The sequence below is a fragment of the Salminus brasiliensis genome, chromosome 9, assembly GCF_030463535.1.
Source record: "Salminus brasiliensis chromosome 9, fSalBra1.hap2, whole genome shotgun sequence".
NCBI classification, from domain to species: Eukaryota; Metazoa; Chordata; class Actinopteri; order Characiformes; family Bryconidae; genus Salminus; species Salminus brasiliensis.
In genome coordinates, this window is record NC_132886.1 from 20,854,640 (window position 1) to 20,871,184 (window position 16,545).

The window sequence follows — 16,545 nt, forward strand, 5'->3', positions numbered from 1 at the left end:
GCCACTGATTTAAAAAGAAAATAATAAAATAAACACACATGTGGGTGTGCAGAGATGTGAATGTGACAGTTGTGTCAGCTGGGGGATCTGAGAAAGCAGCAGTGTGTTTCCTGAAGCAGGCACTAAAGCACACAGGACTGTGCATATTGTGAGTCACAGAATGGCTTGTACATTCCGTCATTATACAAAAATACTGTAAGGCTGCGTGTGTTTCTGCAGACATGCCATATCAGAATGCAGACTAGCAATTGATGTGTCAAATCGATGAAAGCACACTAGACTGCAATAATATTTCTACAGTGTTGTGCATTTGCACTCACGCAACATAGCCATTCAAAGCTGTTTTTATCACAGTCATTAACCTGATACCATTTCAGCTATTTAGCATGATGGCTTTTTATTCTCAGAAATCAGAATCAAGATGAAGTGTTAAGTGGCTTTCACTTCATTTAATCCAGACAGTGCTATGAAACAGCATACTTACTAAGGAGCACCAGTCCGACTGCCATAGTTTTTGATGTTAGCAGCCGCGGTTATGCCACAAACAATTATTGGTATTCCTCCACCGATCAAATAGAACCTGGACAGAATATCAGCAAGTTTTAGTGAACAGATCACATTTTCTAATACTTCAGGAGTACTGGCTGTACGCAAATACCTCTTCCAGACAAGTTAAACAAGTAACATTAACATTTTGAGCTAATCTTACTTAAAGCAAAGTTATATGAAGAACTATTTATAAAACGTATGAAGAGATATAGGATTCCTGTAATACCACAACATTCCATGTTCTTTACCTCAGCATGGGTCTGGGTGGAGGTGGAGGTTCATCCAGCTCCTCATATTGCTTGGTCTTGCGTGTGAGCTGTTTGTAGATGTTCCTTGCAGTAACTCCTGACCACAGGGCTGTAGCCAATGTGGAGTAGTGTAGCACTATGCCCACCTGAGAAACACATCACACAAATCAATGTACAGGACAGAGAAGTGGAGCACTGCTTCTTTTAAGCACTGGTTCAACCAAAAATCTCACTTTCACACTTTGCTAATGTAACGATTTCACCAAGACTGTGTCTATTGTCTGGTTCTTTACCAATGACGCAATTGAGTTGTAACTTGTATAATAATGTTATCTACATTGAAAAACAAAATTGTTGTTGATGATGACTAATATCATATATACACATATATACATACTCATCATCTAAATGCTGCGTTTTTGATGGCCCCAACAGTCATTTTCAATTCCCACTCACTAGCCAAGACTTCTCCCATTACATGATGTTACCAGTGCTGGGAAGGTGCAGGCTAGCATACACTTTCTTTAAATTAGGACTGCCATAAAAGCACTGGACAGCTGAACATGATTGTAGGAGAATGCTAACTGCCAATTCTAGTACTGCATGTTTCCAGTTATTAATTGTGTTCTCCAGGCATCTTGGCCAAGGAAGGCTGTGGCATCTCTGGAGAATGAACCTCTGTTTTCGAGGGGATAGGGAATAGATATCAACATGGCATACAGTTGCAACAAGCATCTCTATTTATGGCAAGTGTGCGATGATCCGCTCATTGTTGGGGTATAAGCTTCCATTACTCAAGAAAGAAAATTAATAAAACAAAATATGAGAACACCAACAATGTCTTGACGCATTAATTAAATGTGGGGTGTGAACGTCTAATTTAGTGCAAACGGTCACTCTGAGGTGTTTTAAGATTCCATTAGGACTACTGCACAGGAAGATGTTCCCAAATTCACCCATTTTATTATAAACATCTGTAGTTATGCAGTTCATACCGCTTGGCACACACTGGCATAGCGAGTCTGGTTGATGCCTCCAGCAAATGCAGCACAGGTGAGAAGAATATGCAGACACAGGTTAACCAGCATGTGCCAGCACTTCTTGCTGATGCGCACAGACCTGTGGACACACGCACATAGATTAATGCCACCCTTCAGACAAACAAGATCCAAAACACTGAACAAGACTGGGTTGGATTTAAGGTAATGGTCCAAGCTGTGGCAATTACTGACTAAACTTTTTTCAAGTACAACCCCACAGGCTTTTCTCATAAGTGAGAATACATCAGATAGGGCTCAATAAATAGCTGATGAGTTGAACGTTACTACTCTAGGATTTAAAATGTGGGCAGTTTTAATCTGCTGTACTTGATCATGCAAATGGAAGAAAAGTATTCTCTTGGTTCTTACTTGTGGTGGTAGATATAGCTGACAATAATGGCCAGCAGACAGAGCATTAGTACAATGGCAGTGGCATAAATGACTGGGTGGAGAGGCCTGAAGATGTATGTGACGGTTTCGGTCCTACTCAGATCCTGGTGAAAACAAGCACTTGTTAAAACACTGAACAATCAATATATTTGTATATTTGTATTTGAGCAGGGTTTCACAAACAGAGCTTACAGAGCTTGGTTTGTCTGCTCCAGCATCTAACCTTACAGGACTGGTCAGACAAATCATACAAAAAAAACAAACAAAAAAACACCACTTCAGCTCTCCTCACCATTAGCAGAGCGTAGTTGCTGAGTGAGTCACAGGACAGCGTAGTGAAGTTGTCATCGTGGTGGAGGATCCTGCAGCCGTCAGACTGCCAGCCCCCCTGACCATCCAGTACACCGAAATCCCAACGAGCGGCCAGAGGGTCTGAACCATGCAGGAAACGCCGAAGAGTCACATTCACTGGGCTGCGCAGGGGCTTTAATGGGACACCCTCTGAATGAAAGACAGAGGAGAAAACATACATTTCACATTAACTAATCTCCATACAATTTTAGAAGCAAGTAGTTTATCATTCAAGTAACATCAAAATCTGAATTCATGAGAGATGAACCTCACCACGTTATTATCACTGCTGTCATGCAAAAACCTCCCCAATTTATTTATTTTTCACTTTTTGACCATGTAAATCTGGCAGTTGTTTTCTGTCCATTGTGTTATTGTTGGATTTAATGATAAATGAACCAACAGAAATGCTTCAAAATGACTTGATAGAATCAAATATTTTTACATTGACTTCCATTTAAAGAAAAGAACATAAAAAAGACGTAACATGTAAGAATGTATTAGATATTTTCTGCTTCAGGATTTGATCATCATGTTCCAGTATTCTGGACATGAATTAGATTAAAACTTCATTCTCAATATAAGACTACTCCTTGGTTTTATACTGCTCTGTACTACCATCATAAGAATAAGTTTATACATGTATCTACAGCAAAACAGCCAGGAACCAGAACAGAAGCGCAAAGAAAAGACTTTTTAAATAAATAAGAAAATAAATTAAACATCCAGCTCTGTGATCTGCTGTGGATTACCGATCTTGGCAAGGATGACTGGCGTGACCACGCTTCTTCTCTTGCTGCCGTCGGCCAGCATGGTGGAGTTGCCAGTGGGAGGGAAGAGTTTGCCATTGCGGAAAGCTAGAAGCTGAAGTTTATATACAGTCTCTTCGGCCTGACCCGGGCTGAGCAGAGAGGAGAAGAGAGCAGGAGGCAGCTGCACAGATGCCTCTACTATAGTGTTCTGCAAATCCAAGAGGAAGAAGGTATTGTTAAAATGTGCATCAGGATTTAAAATGAACCATAAATGCATTTTTACATTTAAAAGCACTCTAGAAAACACTACTGGTTTCTCTCAAACACATTCCTCTTTGGATTTAATGTACAAGGTAAATGGGTTGTTACGACCACCGCTGCCTAAAAGCACAGTGGTATATAGTGGCAGTAGGTCATCCCTGTGTAACAAAACCTTAATGTACACTAGGGTAACACAGTTCCAGTATCTTAATCATTTTGGATCCTTTCTAGAGGTCTATATAGGATGAAAAGCATAGCTGACATTTTAAAATGGTCTAATAAGCCAAACAAAGGTGTTTCAAGTCTGATAAGGAAGACAAAAGGATAAAATAATTAAAACTGAAAAAATAAATAAACACAGAAACAGTAAATCAATGCTCTGTAAATCTCTGCAGAAAAAGATACAGAAGGGTATAATTTACTGGTGGAAAAATAGGACATACTACATATAGAACAAACTGAAAATAAAGCCAACAAAAGTAGCAGCACACCTTTAAGGCCAGGGCAGAGAGATTGCTGGTGACGTTACACTTGAAGCTGAGCTGGCGGTCCAGGTTAATGTCAGGATTTAGAGCTCCAAGGTGAGGAATCAAAGCGCGCTCTGGCGCCACCTTCTGGAACAATGTGCAGGTCATGCCATTAAAGCTGCTTGCCTTGATCACATGTGCCTCAACTGCAATGTTGTGGGAGTTCTGTTGAGGTAAAATAAAACAAATGAGCCAAACAATCAAAACTGTGCATTGCCTGCTGTAGAAGTTGAGCACCAAAGGAATGAAAGACTTTAGTTAAACCACAAAATGCAATAAGGAAGTATGAATGTGTGTAGTATTTACAGTGAAGTAAGATCCACTAGCCAGTCGGAGTACAGCGATCTTCTGCAGACTCTCAACGATACGGGAGCAAGCTCTCGCCTCCTTCTGTGCCATCCACAACACTCGCTCGTCAGTCAGCATCAGATTACTGGAGATATCCACCATCACATCCCCTAGCTGAGATAGCATGGATAAAGACACAACAAACAGACGCATGTATGAGAACACTGGAATATCTATCTGAGCAGTAACTGTTTTAGTTAAAAACAAACAAACAAACAATCAAACAAACAAAAGTAGAATAAATACAAAATAATACTTCAGTAATTTGATGTTTATTCACTCTTTGGATTCTGAATGTAAGAGGTGAATGGGTTGTTACTACCACTGCTACCCAATGTGACAGTAGTATATAGTGGCAGTAGGTCATCCCTATGTAACAGAACCGTAAATGTTGTAAAACACAATTCTATTCTATTTCATTTTGGGTCATTTCTTTTGGTCAATATAGGATGAAAATCATAGCTGACATTTTTAAATGGTGTAAAATGAAAACAAAGGCATTTAAAATCAAAAGACAAAAATAATAAAAGACTTAAGACAGAAACAGTAAATAAATGCTGTAACTTTCTGCAAAGGAATACTGGAATATTTAGCTACATATCTTTTTTTGTTAAAAAAAAAACAACAACATTAGAATAGATACAAATAAACAATACAGTAATTTAATGTTTGTTTAATTTATATATTATTTATATATACTTTATATATTCTTAAAGCATTCTTAAACTTCCATACATTTCAATGACTGACTTTTGCACTTCACTGTACACAATTTAGATGTTATGGTATGATGTCCACCATCATATGTTTAAAACTACATTACTTTCATCAGTCCAACTTATTAGTCCATCATGTCAAGACATACAAGTAAACAAAAACAGGAAATTTAAGACAAGGAAAACAAAGTGTATTACTATCAAGAAAATACTAGCAGTGATTTATGCAACTCCTATCTGAAAGCTTGATGCTCTGTGCTCTTTTAACCATGTACAGCTGTCTATGTACAAAAACAAGATCCACATATAGGAGTTCTATGCTAACATTTCCCCTCAACATGGAGCACAGCGAAAGCTGATAGGAGAGACCATGTTGTAGTTCCACATTGCTCTACAGCTCTGTTGCCAAATCCCTCCATTCTGATCTTATCTCTCCCCACATGCCGCTCTCTCCATGGATTAACCCACAGAAAGCATGCTTTGTTTTCCAGTAAAGAAGAACGCAAGACAGCGAGGTGGTGAACAGTGGTATTGATAACAGCAGCCCCTCTTAAACTGAACTCTGTCTGTATTTTACTGGTTCAATTTCAGGGGTAGATATGGTTTGTTACTTCTGTAGCAGCACAAACAACATTTAATACGTGTTAACCTCTAGTCTAACAAAATCGGCAAAAAAAATGTTTAGGTTCACTTCTTCTGGGGTAAAATACTTGCGACTCAACATTAATTATGATAATTCTAACATTACATCTGACTGGCAGCTTTAAAAAGATATGCTACTAGTGATCTGCTTCCTTGTTAGCTAGTCTCACCTCTTTATATTTTTCAGCAAACATCCCAATCTTCTCAATCATCTCTGCAACAAAGATCACGTCCACCTTGTCAGAGAAGTTGGGGGCTTCCACTGTATAAGCCAGGAGCTGCTGTGCTGTATGCACGGCGTTGGTCAGGTTCAGAGCCATCTGGTCATATAAGCAACACAGACACAACAGAAATCAAGAAAATTAGAATCCGTGGTCTATGTGTAGTACAGAAGGCAGGAGAACTACAGAAACCCTACTGGTTATTGTTAACAATAAGATGGAGAAAAAATTTAAGATAGTAAAACAACCTAGGTGATAGGGGTATGTTTGACAAAATAATGTGTGTAAGCTGGGGAGCAGTCTTGCACCTGGTTGATGATGTGAAGCACGCGGGTGGTGTCCTTCATGTACTCGCAGCGGGAGTAGTCCTCTTCGGCCCAGTGCCCACTGCGGTCACAGCGCCTCCTTGCACGACGGTCTTCAGCTGAGCTGCCCGAGTAGATGCCAGTACCAGTCACCTGCCGTGCACAGGGCAGGTACGCGGTAATGCCAGCCAGCGTGCGTGGCCATCTGAAAAACACACAGCAAAGTGTGACTGAACCAATGCAGACCAATTTATAGAAAGTTAGTTTAACAAGTGATTTCAGTTTTTAAAGAATAAAATATTTTTTAAATAAATATTAATAATAATAAAAAAATCTTGTTGGCAAATTAGCTTAGTTTAGCCCAAAATTACAATTTCCATGTGAATTCTACTGTGGTCTAGCTGTATTAAGCATGTTTGATAGGATATTGGACAAGATAAAATGGACAAAATATTGGCCAGGATAAAACAAAAAGCATAGGCCATTTTCATGCTTTACTATGGCTGCCAAGGTTAGTTATAGCTGCAGAAGACACCTTTGCCCATTTTCAGCAATAACAGAAACACACGGTCATAAACCATATAAGATAGTCTGTTTGGGATTGCTGGACAAGTCAAATGTGTTCAAATTTATAGGTTTAGCTGGTAGCCATAAGCATCATTACTTGTAAGCTGCATTAGCAATATAAATCAAGTGAAAACGCAGTAACTAACTTCCAACAACTAAGCAGTAAGTTCCAATAACACTGGGTAAAGGGGAAATGGTGCATTTTTGGCCAAACCTTTGCTTTAAAGGTCACTTGGATAACTGCTGCAAAACTCCTGCAGGCTATTTACTCTACTGATTCTGAACAGATTCCAGTTGTGTGATGCACAGTGTCGCTACTCTTGATGTTGGGCTCTGCAACCACGAATTTTTTTAGCCACTAGAGAGCAGTGAAGAGCTAAACTTCACACGCTGGACCAATAAAGACTCATTTAAAGCCATTACTTTATACAGCTTACTTCTCAGAGACTCTGGAGACCCCCCCCCCCCAAAAAAAAAAAAAAAAAAAACCCTCACCTGTACTCTCCTTTGTTGTTGGAAACCCTTTCAGGGGCACAGTATTTGGCAGAGCTCTCCAAAACCACAATGTGGACGGTGCGGGTGTTGTTGCCTCGGCTGGTCCGCACACGACACTCCCAGTCCCCTGTGAAGCCTGGCTGGATGTTGGAGATGGTCAAGGCACTGCGAGGAGAAGTGTTTTCATTACTATGGAGAAGTGAAGGGACAGATGCCTTCTTCTGCTATACCATTCTTATAGGTTTAAATGTGGAGCTGGTTCCTATTTTGTCTCTATATGCAATCTGTTTAATGGCCCTTGGTTACATATAGCGACAGATTCTGTAATCAGTTATGGACCACTATGGACTATGGACTACTATTGACTTAAAGAGTCTTCCAGCTCCTCTCCCTTTGCCATTAACATATTTAAAAGTTATGTATATGCAACAGGTTATTCCTAGATGATGTTGCACTGAAACAACAGAAGCAATAGTGCCCCGATCACTTGCTATAGTACACTTCAAGCAGAAATAGCTTAAATGCATCATATAAAAATATGCGGCTGAATTTAAAACAGCCCTAGTTTTGATCAGCCTTGCCTAATTACTGTACTCCAATCAGCCATAACATAACTAACACCATCTGACCATTCAATGCAGGGACTCCACAAGACCTATGAGGGCGCCATGGGGTATCCGGCACCAAGACATTAGCAACAGATCCTACAGCTGTCCTGTAAATTGTAAGGTGTTGTCTCCAAGGATGGCATCCATTAGCCCTATGATTGCCCATGACGGCAATTCACTGGCTGTTCTTTCTTGGACCACATTTGGTAGGTACTGACCACTGCGTGCCAGAAAAATACCACAAGACCTGCTGACCCAGTTTTGGCCCTGACCCAGTCATCACAGTTTGGCCCTTACTGGCTTAGATTTTTATGCTTTCCCATTTATCCTGATTTTAGCACATCACCTTTCTGCCCTTGACAGTAGTACTAATGTTATGACTGTGTTTATTGTACTTAATAAATATCATTAATGTAAATATCATCATCACCACCACCATCATCTTAACAAGGATTACACCCATCAGCCATAAGCTCGTCTGTGTCTGGCTGCAATACCTGGCAATGAGGGAGCAATTCTGCACCATGCTCTTCTCTATGTAGATGCCCTGAGTTGCATCAGGCTCCACCATTTTGCCATCCTGGTACCAGAGCACTTGCATGTCCTCATCCACAAAGGAGGCCATGCACTGGAAAGGCAGGCTGTCCCCTTGGAAAACGATCTGATGCTGGGACGGAGTCATCTGGAAAGACGGAAGCTCCAGGGGTGCATCTGAAGCGAGATAGAGAAGGTAAGAGCTATTATTTCATTGATGACTACCGTGAGATTGACCAGTGTTTTAATGCTGCAGGCTGGGAGCACCTTGACCTCGACACATCAAAGTAATACATAAAACGTAATTTATTATATTTAATCATTTTAACTATGCAGATATTGATGCACCAATGTTTTTAATACTGCATACACTGAATAACACAATCCCAATATCTAGTAGCTGTCAGAAAACAGGGCCTTCTCTTAAACATCCCTTGTGGTTTTTAGTTATGTTCAGGCTAGAGCTTCTGTGCAGTTCCTGCTGTTTTGCTCTCAATATCAGAAAGAACGAACCCCAGAGTGTCTCCTTTATTTGGCATTCAGGTGATCTGTGCCTAAGCCCCACGGCTGATACATATATTAAACGGTATGACGTGCTCTGGTTTTAGTCTAGAGAGCAGTACTGTGATTTAGAGCAAGTCTAATTCCACAATAAGCGAAGCAGCCGCCTCCAATAACCATTAAAGTTCAACATCAAAGTCATCATGGAGCTGTTTCCCCAGACATATTAAAGCTAGCTTTGAACTAAATCAAGCAGTGTGAACAGTGATTCTTCACTGAAAAGTCTAGAACTGGGCTTAATCTGTGTCTGGGAAAGCAGCCAGACAAAGTCCTCATTGTGCCAGTCTGCCTCACTCTCTTATCAGTCTAAAACATTGCGCAACCTCTGCAAAATATGAGGATGGGGGAGAAAGAATGGTATTCAGTGCCAAACGTGTGCTTATCTCCCATCTGTTTGAACAGTCAGCAGTGAGCGTGAGGGCCTGGTTCTGCTACAGGTTAAGCACAGCAGTGTGTGTATTCACTTATTCTAGTGAATGATGTCACAGATATTCAAATAAATATATTCGTTTAATCATAAAGGAAAGATATTTACATAAAATTGGAGGACAACAATGGTACCTTGTGACTACTGTGATGGTGTTGGCCCTTTAGCCTGTAAGCTCCACTTTCTAAATGAATATTCAGACGAGGAATGGTCTGTCCCTATCAAGATTCACCAGCCTTTGCTACATTTTGGTAAGCATGCGCTCACTGCAGCCTCAGCTTTCTGTTCTTGGCTGACTGAAGCTGAATCCAAGATGGTCATCTGCTGCTGTAGCCCATTCACCTTGTATGGTGTTTTCTGCTCAACAACTGTACAGAGTGGTTTGTAAGAGTTTTTGCTGCCCAGAGAAAACTCTAGAGCCTGTTGTGCTGAAAATCCCAGATCATCAGCAGTTCTAGAAAAATTCCAGCAATCCTTCCATGCACAAAATCTCTGAGCTCCCCCCCCATTAGAATGGTTGATTTAAACATTGCTGAAGCTGCTGACCCAGGTCTGTATAATTGCATGTATTGCACTGCTGCCATCCATTAGTACACAGGTGCCTAATTAAGTGCTCAGGAAATGTATATCGCAGCAAAACGAGCATTATCCACCATCCTGAAACCTGAATTTTGTACTTGGTGTTTGTGTATGCTTACCACAGGTTAGCATTTCCGGCTTGATGGAAGTTACGAGGAGACCCTGCAGTGAACGAGGGTAGGAGCAGCGCGTGTCCTTCACTCCTACACCCTTCTCTTTGATCCAGCGCACCAGCCATTGCAGATTACAGTCACACAGCAGATAGGGGCTCTGGAACTCCCTAAGACACACAGAGTGCATAAGTCAGTGGAGCGTAGACGACAAAGTAGACCAATAACTACTTTTATCTTTTCCTTCGGTAGCTGGGTTTTCATTTCACTGTCTTTCTCCAAACCAAAAGGCTAAGTCCCCAGGTCTACTCATATGGCCATAAAAGTTCAACATCAGGAAATATCCATCTGTTTGGGCTGCAATGCACAGATATCTACTGTATATCAGAGAGTTTAAAATGAAAGAATATGAGGTGCAGTACATTAGGTATATCCTGTAGAGGCTGAGCAAGACCAGTATTGCATATCCATATGCATTATGGATATTGAAAGAAATCGAAACGATTCACTTTTCAGTTTACTCACAGTGTTTTCAGAGCCACAAGGCTGTCGAAGGTCCCGTGAGACAGAGATGAAAACATGTTGCCCGAAAGGTTGCTGAAAGAAAACAGATCATTTATAGAACATCTCTGGGTAGGTACCACATTCCTACAGAGTTCAACAAGAACAGCAGAACGGTACCTACAAGGCACACCATCAGACCCAATCGGACTGTAGTAGGTTAGCACTCGCTGTAGCAAACTGAATTCATTTTTAAAAGGTTAGACTGCTGACAGTACCCGACTTGTTTAAGGTTTCCTATAGCCGATGCAGCAGCTTGCCAGAATACACTTCATTATGCAGCCCATATTCGTTTGGATTTATTTTCACAGGCACACACTCAACAGCTTCATTCTACTGTCATTTGGGAGTCTTAATGAAGTTGGCAGGAACAGCTTTACCCTCACCTTCATGAGATGGAGAGGACGCGCTAATATGTGTGCTGCTGTTGCCGCACCCGTGGGATGCAAAGGCTAACACGCTAATCTTTCAACACCTGTTACATTTTAGTTCTCAGTGAAGGACAATTAGGTTCATAATTTCTAGCCAAATGCCTACAATGACACTGATGTCCTTGTCATTAAACCCTGGATGAAGCTATTAAAAACAACTCCAATCCATTTCTCTACTATATGAAAAATCATAGTAGATCCTAGAATAGTGCTCGAATTCTGTAGACAGACAGCAAAGCATAAAACTTACCAAAATAAATAAAATTACTTACAGTTTGACCAGATTTGTGAGGCCTTTGAATATATCCACGTTGAGGCAGCCAATGCGGTTGTTGGACAAATCTCTGAGACAGAAAAGAGGAGAAAAGATTAATATACACATGTACTTTTCATATCTTGTGACTTGCATCAAAAACTAAACTAAAAAGAGTTATTCACAATAAGCTGAAGTCCTGTAGATCAGACCCAGCATTAGAGAACTGCCAGAACTATTACCATCACTAAGGTTTCATTCACACAGCAGGTAAAATGGCCCAAATCTGATTTTCTCATCAAACCTGTTTTCTATGTAACCTCCATCTGACATCCATCTATACAGTTCATGCCCCTAAACTGACATGCATGCGCAAAAGAGCAATGCTTTACGTGAAGTTTTGCGTTTCACCTTTCACCTCTGCCAGAATCACCGGAGCTATCAAGGAGTTCCGCTGACTGACAGCTTGCCTCATCACTGAGAACGTGTTCGAGCTTGCTGGAAAAAGAGCACGTTATTCGGCAAAGGCCACTGCTTCGGTTTTCGTCCTTGGTTTCTTTTAACATCACATGACGCTGCAGCAGCGCCTTCCTGTGACCACTTTTGGCTGTTTCTTTAGGAAGGTCATGGAGTAGTTATGTGCGGTCTCATTTTTTAATTAATTCATTCATTTTGTAAACAGAGACATCATCTCAAATATTTAAGCTCCACGCTATCAAACCACTGAGAAAACCTCCCTCACTGCTGTTGTCTAGTTTTTTTAGTTGGACAGACAAATGTCCCAAAAATTCCAATCTGGATTTTTCAGATCCGCAGTGTTTTTGTCGTTCACATGGGCCACTTTTATCTGTTGTGTGAACACAGCCTATATGCCATTGCTAAAAGCTCATCGTGCAGACACTGCAGGCATCAGTCTTGCCTTAAGCTTCCCTTACTGCAAAACTGTAGTCAGATAACATAACATAATGAAACTGGTTCCATTTTGGCTTGACCTGTTTCACATGAAGAGGAGGACCGAAGACTGGATGACAATTCTACCACAGAGGTGCTACGGCACTTGCACTTTGACATGCTGCAGCATAACCTTGAACAGATTCTACTATTCAAAAGCTCAAATACGCTCAACTACGAGTGTCTGATCTTCTGTGCTTGAAAGGAATACGTTCCAGAAATGACCACTGAATCACTACAGCACATATACTGATCAGGTCTGTTGTGTATTAAAGGCTGTTTTCACCTGGAGATGTTACACCACCTCTGCTCTGCTCCGCTCCAACTCTGTTCCTGGCACTGTAGTTTAGCAGCCGAAGCATGTGCGTTTCAGGCCTGTTTCACATTATTCTGGAAATTCTTCTGATAATTTAAATGACTGACAAATCCACTGCTGATTCTAAGACAACAGGGTTGCTAAAACAATATTCCATCAAGCAGGTTTATGTTAAAGCACTCTTTCATCTAGCGATGACCTCATCATCATGACTGCTAGGCTAGGTGTTTAGCTCCTCAAGCCAACATGACACATGACGCGTCAGAACGGATTTACTATGCCCTGCAGACAGAGGCTCAAAGTCAAGAGAGCAGCCAGAACCACATGTTAAGGTCTTGTTCAGCTCAAGTCTGCCTGTTGACTGAAGGGACAGTAGTTCCATTTTACTGTTGTGGGTTTTAAGGAACAGCTGGGGAATTTATAGCAAGGAAATTCCACTCTGTGCGGAGCTGGAGGGCAGACTGTAAGCTGCGAAAGCATTTTATAGCCAACTTGGGATAGTCGTTTAACTTTAGATCCACACTCCTTAAATAAAAAGGTGCCAACAAGGAAACTTTGAAGCAATGCTGTAGCAGAAGTGCTGTTAATTCCCTAAAGTAGAACTTCTCAACCTGGTCCTCAGGGACTCGCAGACAGTGCACATTTTTTGCTCCAATACTGGATTGGAACACCCTCTGGAACATCCACAGTTTACACCTGGTCACTTCATGTGTCTTGAGTATGAGGATAGTGTAAACACACCCAAGATGCATTTAAACCAGATACAGAATCAGATCGATCAAACCACTTCAGGAGGAGGCCTGAGACGCATTTAAGCTACACATTATAGCAGTGTGAACACATCCATCCCTCCAAAATACATTCAACTACCAATACTCCACCCAGTCCAGCCCAAATACCAGACCCATTTATCTAACAAGTGTGAATGCATGTGAAATGTAAAATCCTATCAGGGTACAATCCAGATACTAGTTACATAAAGTGACCAGGCTCCAAGAACCCATTCAGACTACTTTGGGAATCCATTAAGACTGCTTTATTTATATGTATACACCTTTAAATAAAACATGAATGTGTGAAAAATCCAATATTATATTCTAGTCCAATTAAATGTCCTTTCCCCCTAGATGCATACGCCAATGTCAGGAACCCTCTAGGAACAACTTTCTTTTTTTTTTTTTTTTTTTGAAAGCAGCAACATCCAATGATAAGCAAATTCCAGCATCCACTAACAGGAAAATGTGTTGATCACTGAATTCCTTTTTTATTTTTATTTTTTTGGTGGGAATATTAAGGTAAGGTGCCCCTAGACTGGCTCAAGTAAATCAATAATGTCAATAAAATATGTATGCATTACTGAAAACACAACTGCTCAAGAACAGGGAATCATTTTTAGGAAAAAAGGGGAAAGGAGAAAAGTATGTTCACCTACATCAAGGAACTGTCTCACTTTTGGCTGTGTAACCCCTGCACTCTGTGTGATTTGTTCCCTTTCAATCATCTAAATAATGTTCCACAGAGTAACTCCACTGGGCCTCATCATCAAGGGCACCGTCTTTCAATCACACTTTCCTTTGACTCATTCCTTTCGTTATCTTTTCATCTCCTTCCCCCATTCCTTTCTTACTCTTCCCCCGTCTCCAGATCTTCAATCTCTCCCCCCTCCACACTGCTCTTTTAAGGCTCCCCGTCTATTCTTCCATCTCTTCCTCCACTTCCGTGAAGAGCGAAGCAGAGGGAGAAGAGCTGAGGCCAGTGGCTTGTCTCTAAGCATAATGGCGGAAATGTAATTAGGCACTTTAAGGCAAAGCAGCAGCAGATGGGAGAAATTAAAGATTGGAGCTGAGCAGAGTTCGGAAACAGCAGCTCTTTTGTTGGCGGAGTCCGCTACTGACAGAGGTTAACCAACCGGTGTGCGTTCCATGTCACCCTGTCCCAAAAATCAAACAAGACAGCGCAAGTCTTAAAGTCAGCTCTGTTTGTTGTTGTTCTTTGGAGTTAGACACTGGTTAAACCCCATCTTATAAAGACTATGGGCTTCATCAGAACTGATCAGATAATAATATTTTTGAGAAATACTGGCAGGTATAGGTTAACTATCACTCCATTGAAAACTCAAACTCCTCTCACTGGTAGATTCCTTCTGAGTGTGGGGCATAAAAAGGGAGAATTTCGTCCCGCGCTCATTCTCTTTTTAATGGACGGCCGGCAGTCGTCCTCACATGGAGGAGCTGCATATTTCTCCGTTCAGTCAGCCAAGGAGTAGTTTATATTGGCAAGAAACGAGACATGCTAACAGTCTCTAAGCACACAAGCCCTCGCCATATGTGTAGAATATACGGTATGTGTACATTCACACAGTCTCACCACACATACACTCCACTCAATTGATACTGCTACCACACACACACACACACACAGAGAGAGAGCAGGGGGAGGGAAAGGCCTACTGCACACTGCAAAATGTGTTTCAAGATATGAGTTTCAAGAAACACACATCAGGAAATATTCAAGCTCCTGAACCTCGGTTAAAGATATAAACAACAGTGTTCTCTAGTGTTTTCTAGGACTGTTTATTAACACTAACTGTGGAAACTAACTGTGGAAACTAACCTTCAAGAGCGGTGTTAATGCCAAGACACAAGAGCTAAAGTTGAAATTACTTACAGTCTTTTAAGAGCAGCAAGTCCCAGGAAGGCTCCCGGCTCAATGCGAGTGATGATGTTATTCTTTACGTCCCTGCAAAAAAAATAAAATAATCATTCCATTATTCCACAATAGTGTACACAAACATTTGGGCAGGCATGATTAAACAAAACAAGTTGAAGATAAATTTAAGATGAAGCTAATAAAGCTGAAAAGGGGAAAGTGGAGGGTGACTACACAGCACAATATTACATTGGCCTTTCTCCATTGATTACTAGGGATGAACAGATGATATTGGAATCATACCTGTATTGGCAGATAATTGTTTATAATGATTACATGTTTTTAACTGATATTGATGATATTTATTGTATTCTGAATGAGCAGCTGGATTAAAATAACTCTTGAGTCCCTGATCTATTGATTATATTGCAATCTTTTAACAAGTATTTTTGGTTGGCTTGATTTATTAAAAGGCCAAACAACAACAGTAAACTGAACAACAAATCAGTTCCAAACCTAAAATTTTTTTACATGGTGTAGAAAATGCACAGGAGTGAGTGAGAGGCCACAGGAAACAACATGCGTCCCAAATATTAGCAATGAATCACATCTGAAGCCATATTTAAATGTCTCCTGATAAAAATCACCACGGCACAAGTAAGTTTCTAGTGCCTAAATGTTTGCATTTCAGGGTCACATGATCACAGTAACAACACTTGCATCCAAATGTTCGAAGAGACGCCCAGCAGGTAAAGTAGACCAAAACTGACAAGAGAATGTGTTTTTTTTTTTTTTGTATCTTTAATATGACCTATCTCTGAGCAATGCATCCTAGGAGCCATCAGAGAGTTCCAGTGGCTGTCAGATGGGCTCGTCATGTCATGTTTGAGTAAAAGGGCACGTTATTTAGCCATGGCCACTTAGGGGGGTGGCATACTTAATAAAATGCTTAATAACAACGTTAAAAAAAAAACATTCCTCAGCGAATGTAGAGTTGGAATGACGCAGAAGATGCATTAATTGTGATCTGGGTGTTCAGACAGAGTTGCATTGAGTGTTGGGTTTCAAGATCACATGTGATCATAAGATCACGAATCAGAAAATAAACTGTCAGAATCAGTTTGCTTCAACAATTATTTAATTTCACTGCCCC

At 40.8% G+C, this 16,545-nt stretch overlaps 1 protein-coding gene across 1 annotated transcript in view; it reads right to left on the reverse strand.

The window, feature by feature from the left end:
• The window catches only part of adgra3 (adhesion G protein-coupled receptor A3), a 39,027-nt gene that overhangs the window by 2,362 nt on the left and 20,120 nt on the right, over positions 1–16,545 (reverse strand). Inside the window, exons 3-18 of the mRNA XM_072687785.1 lie at positions 15,411–15,482; positions 11,496–11,567; positions 10,757–10,828; positions 10,241–10,401; positions 8,518–8,731; positions 7,413–7,577; positions 6,354–6,555; positions 5,995–6,144; positions 4,425–4,580; positions 4,083–4,283; positions 3,331–3,538; positions 2,520–2,728; positions 2,207–2,331; positions 1,793–1,916; positions 798–943; positions 485–580 (exon numbers count right to left, since the gene is read on the reverse strand). Coding sequence (XP_072543886.1) covers positions 485–580; positions 798–943; positions 1,793–1,916; positions 2,207–2,331; positions 2,520–2,728; positions 3,331–3,538; positions 4,083–4,283; positions 4,425–4,580; positions 5,995–6,144; positions 6,354–6,555; positions 7,413–7,577; positions 8,518–8,731; positions 10,241–10,401; positions 10,757–10,828; positions 11,496–11,567; positions 15,411–15,482 — 2,373 coding nt within the window. The remainder of the gene's footprint in view (positions 1–484; positions 581–797; positions 944–1,792; positions 1,917–2,206; positions 2,332–2,519; positions 2,729–3,330; positions 3,539–4,082; positions 4,284–4,424; positions 4,581–5,994; positions 6,145–6,353; positions 6,556–7,412; positions 7,578–8,517; positions 8,732–10,240; positions 10,402–10,756; positions 10,829–11,495; positions 11,568–15,410; positions 15,483–16,545) is intronic.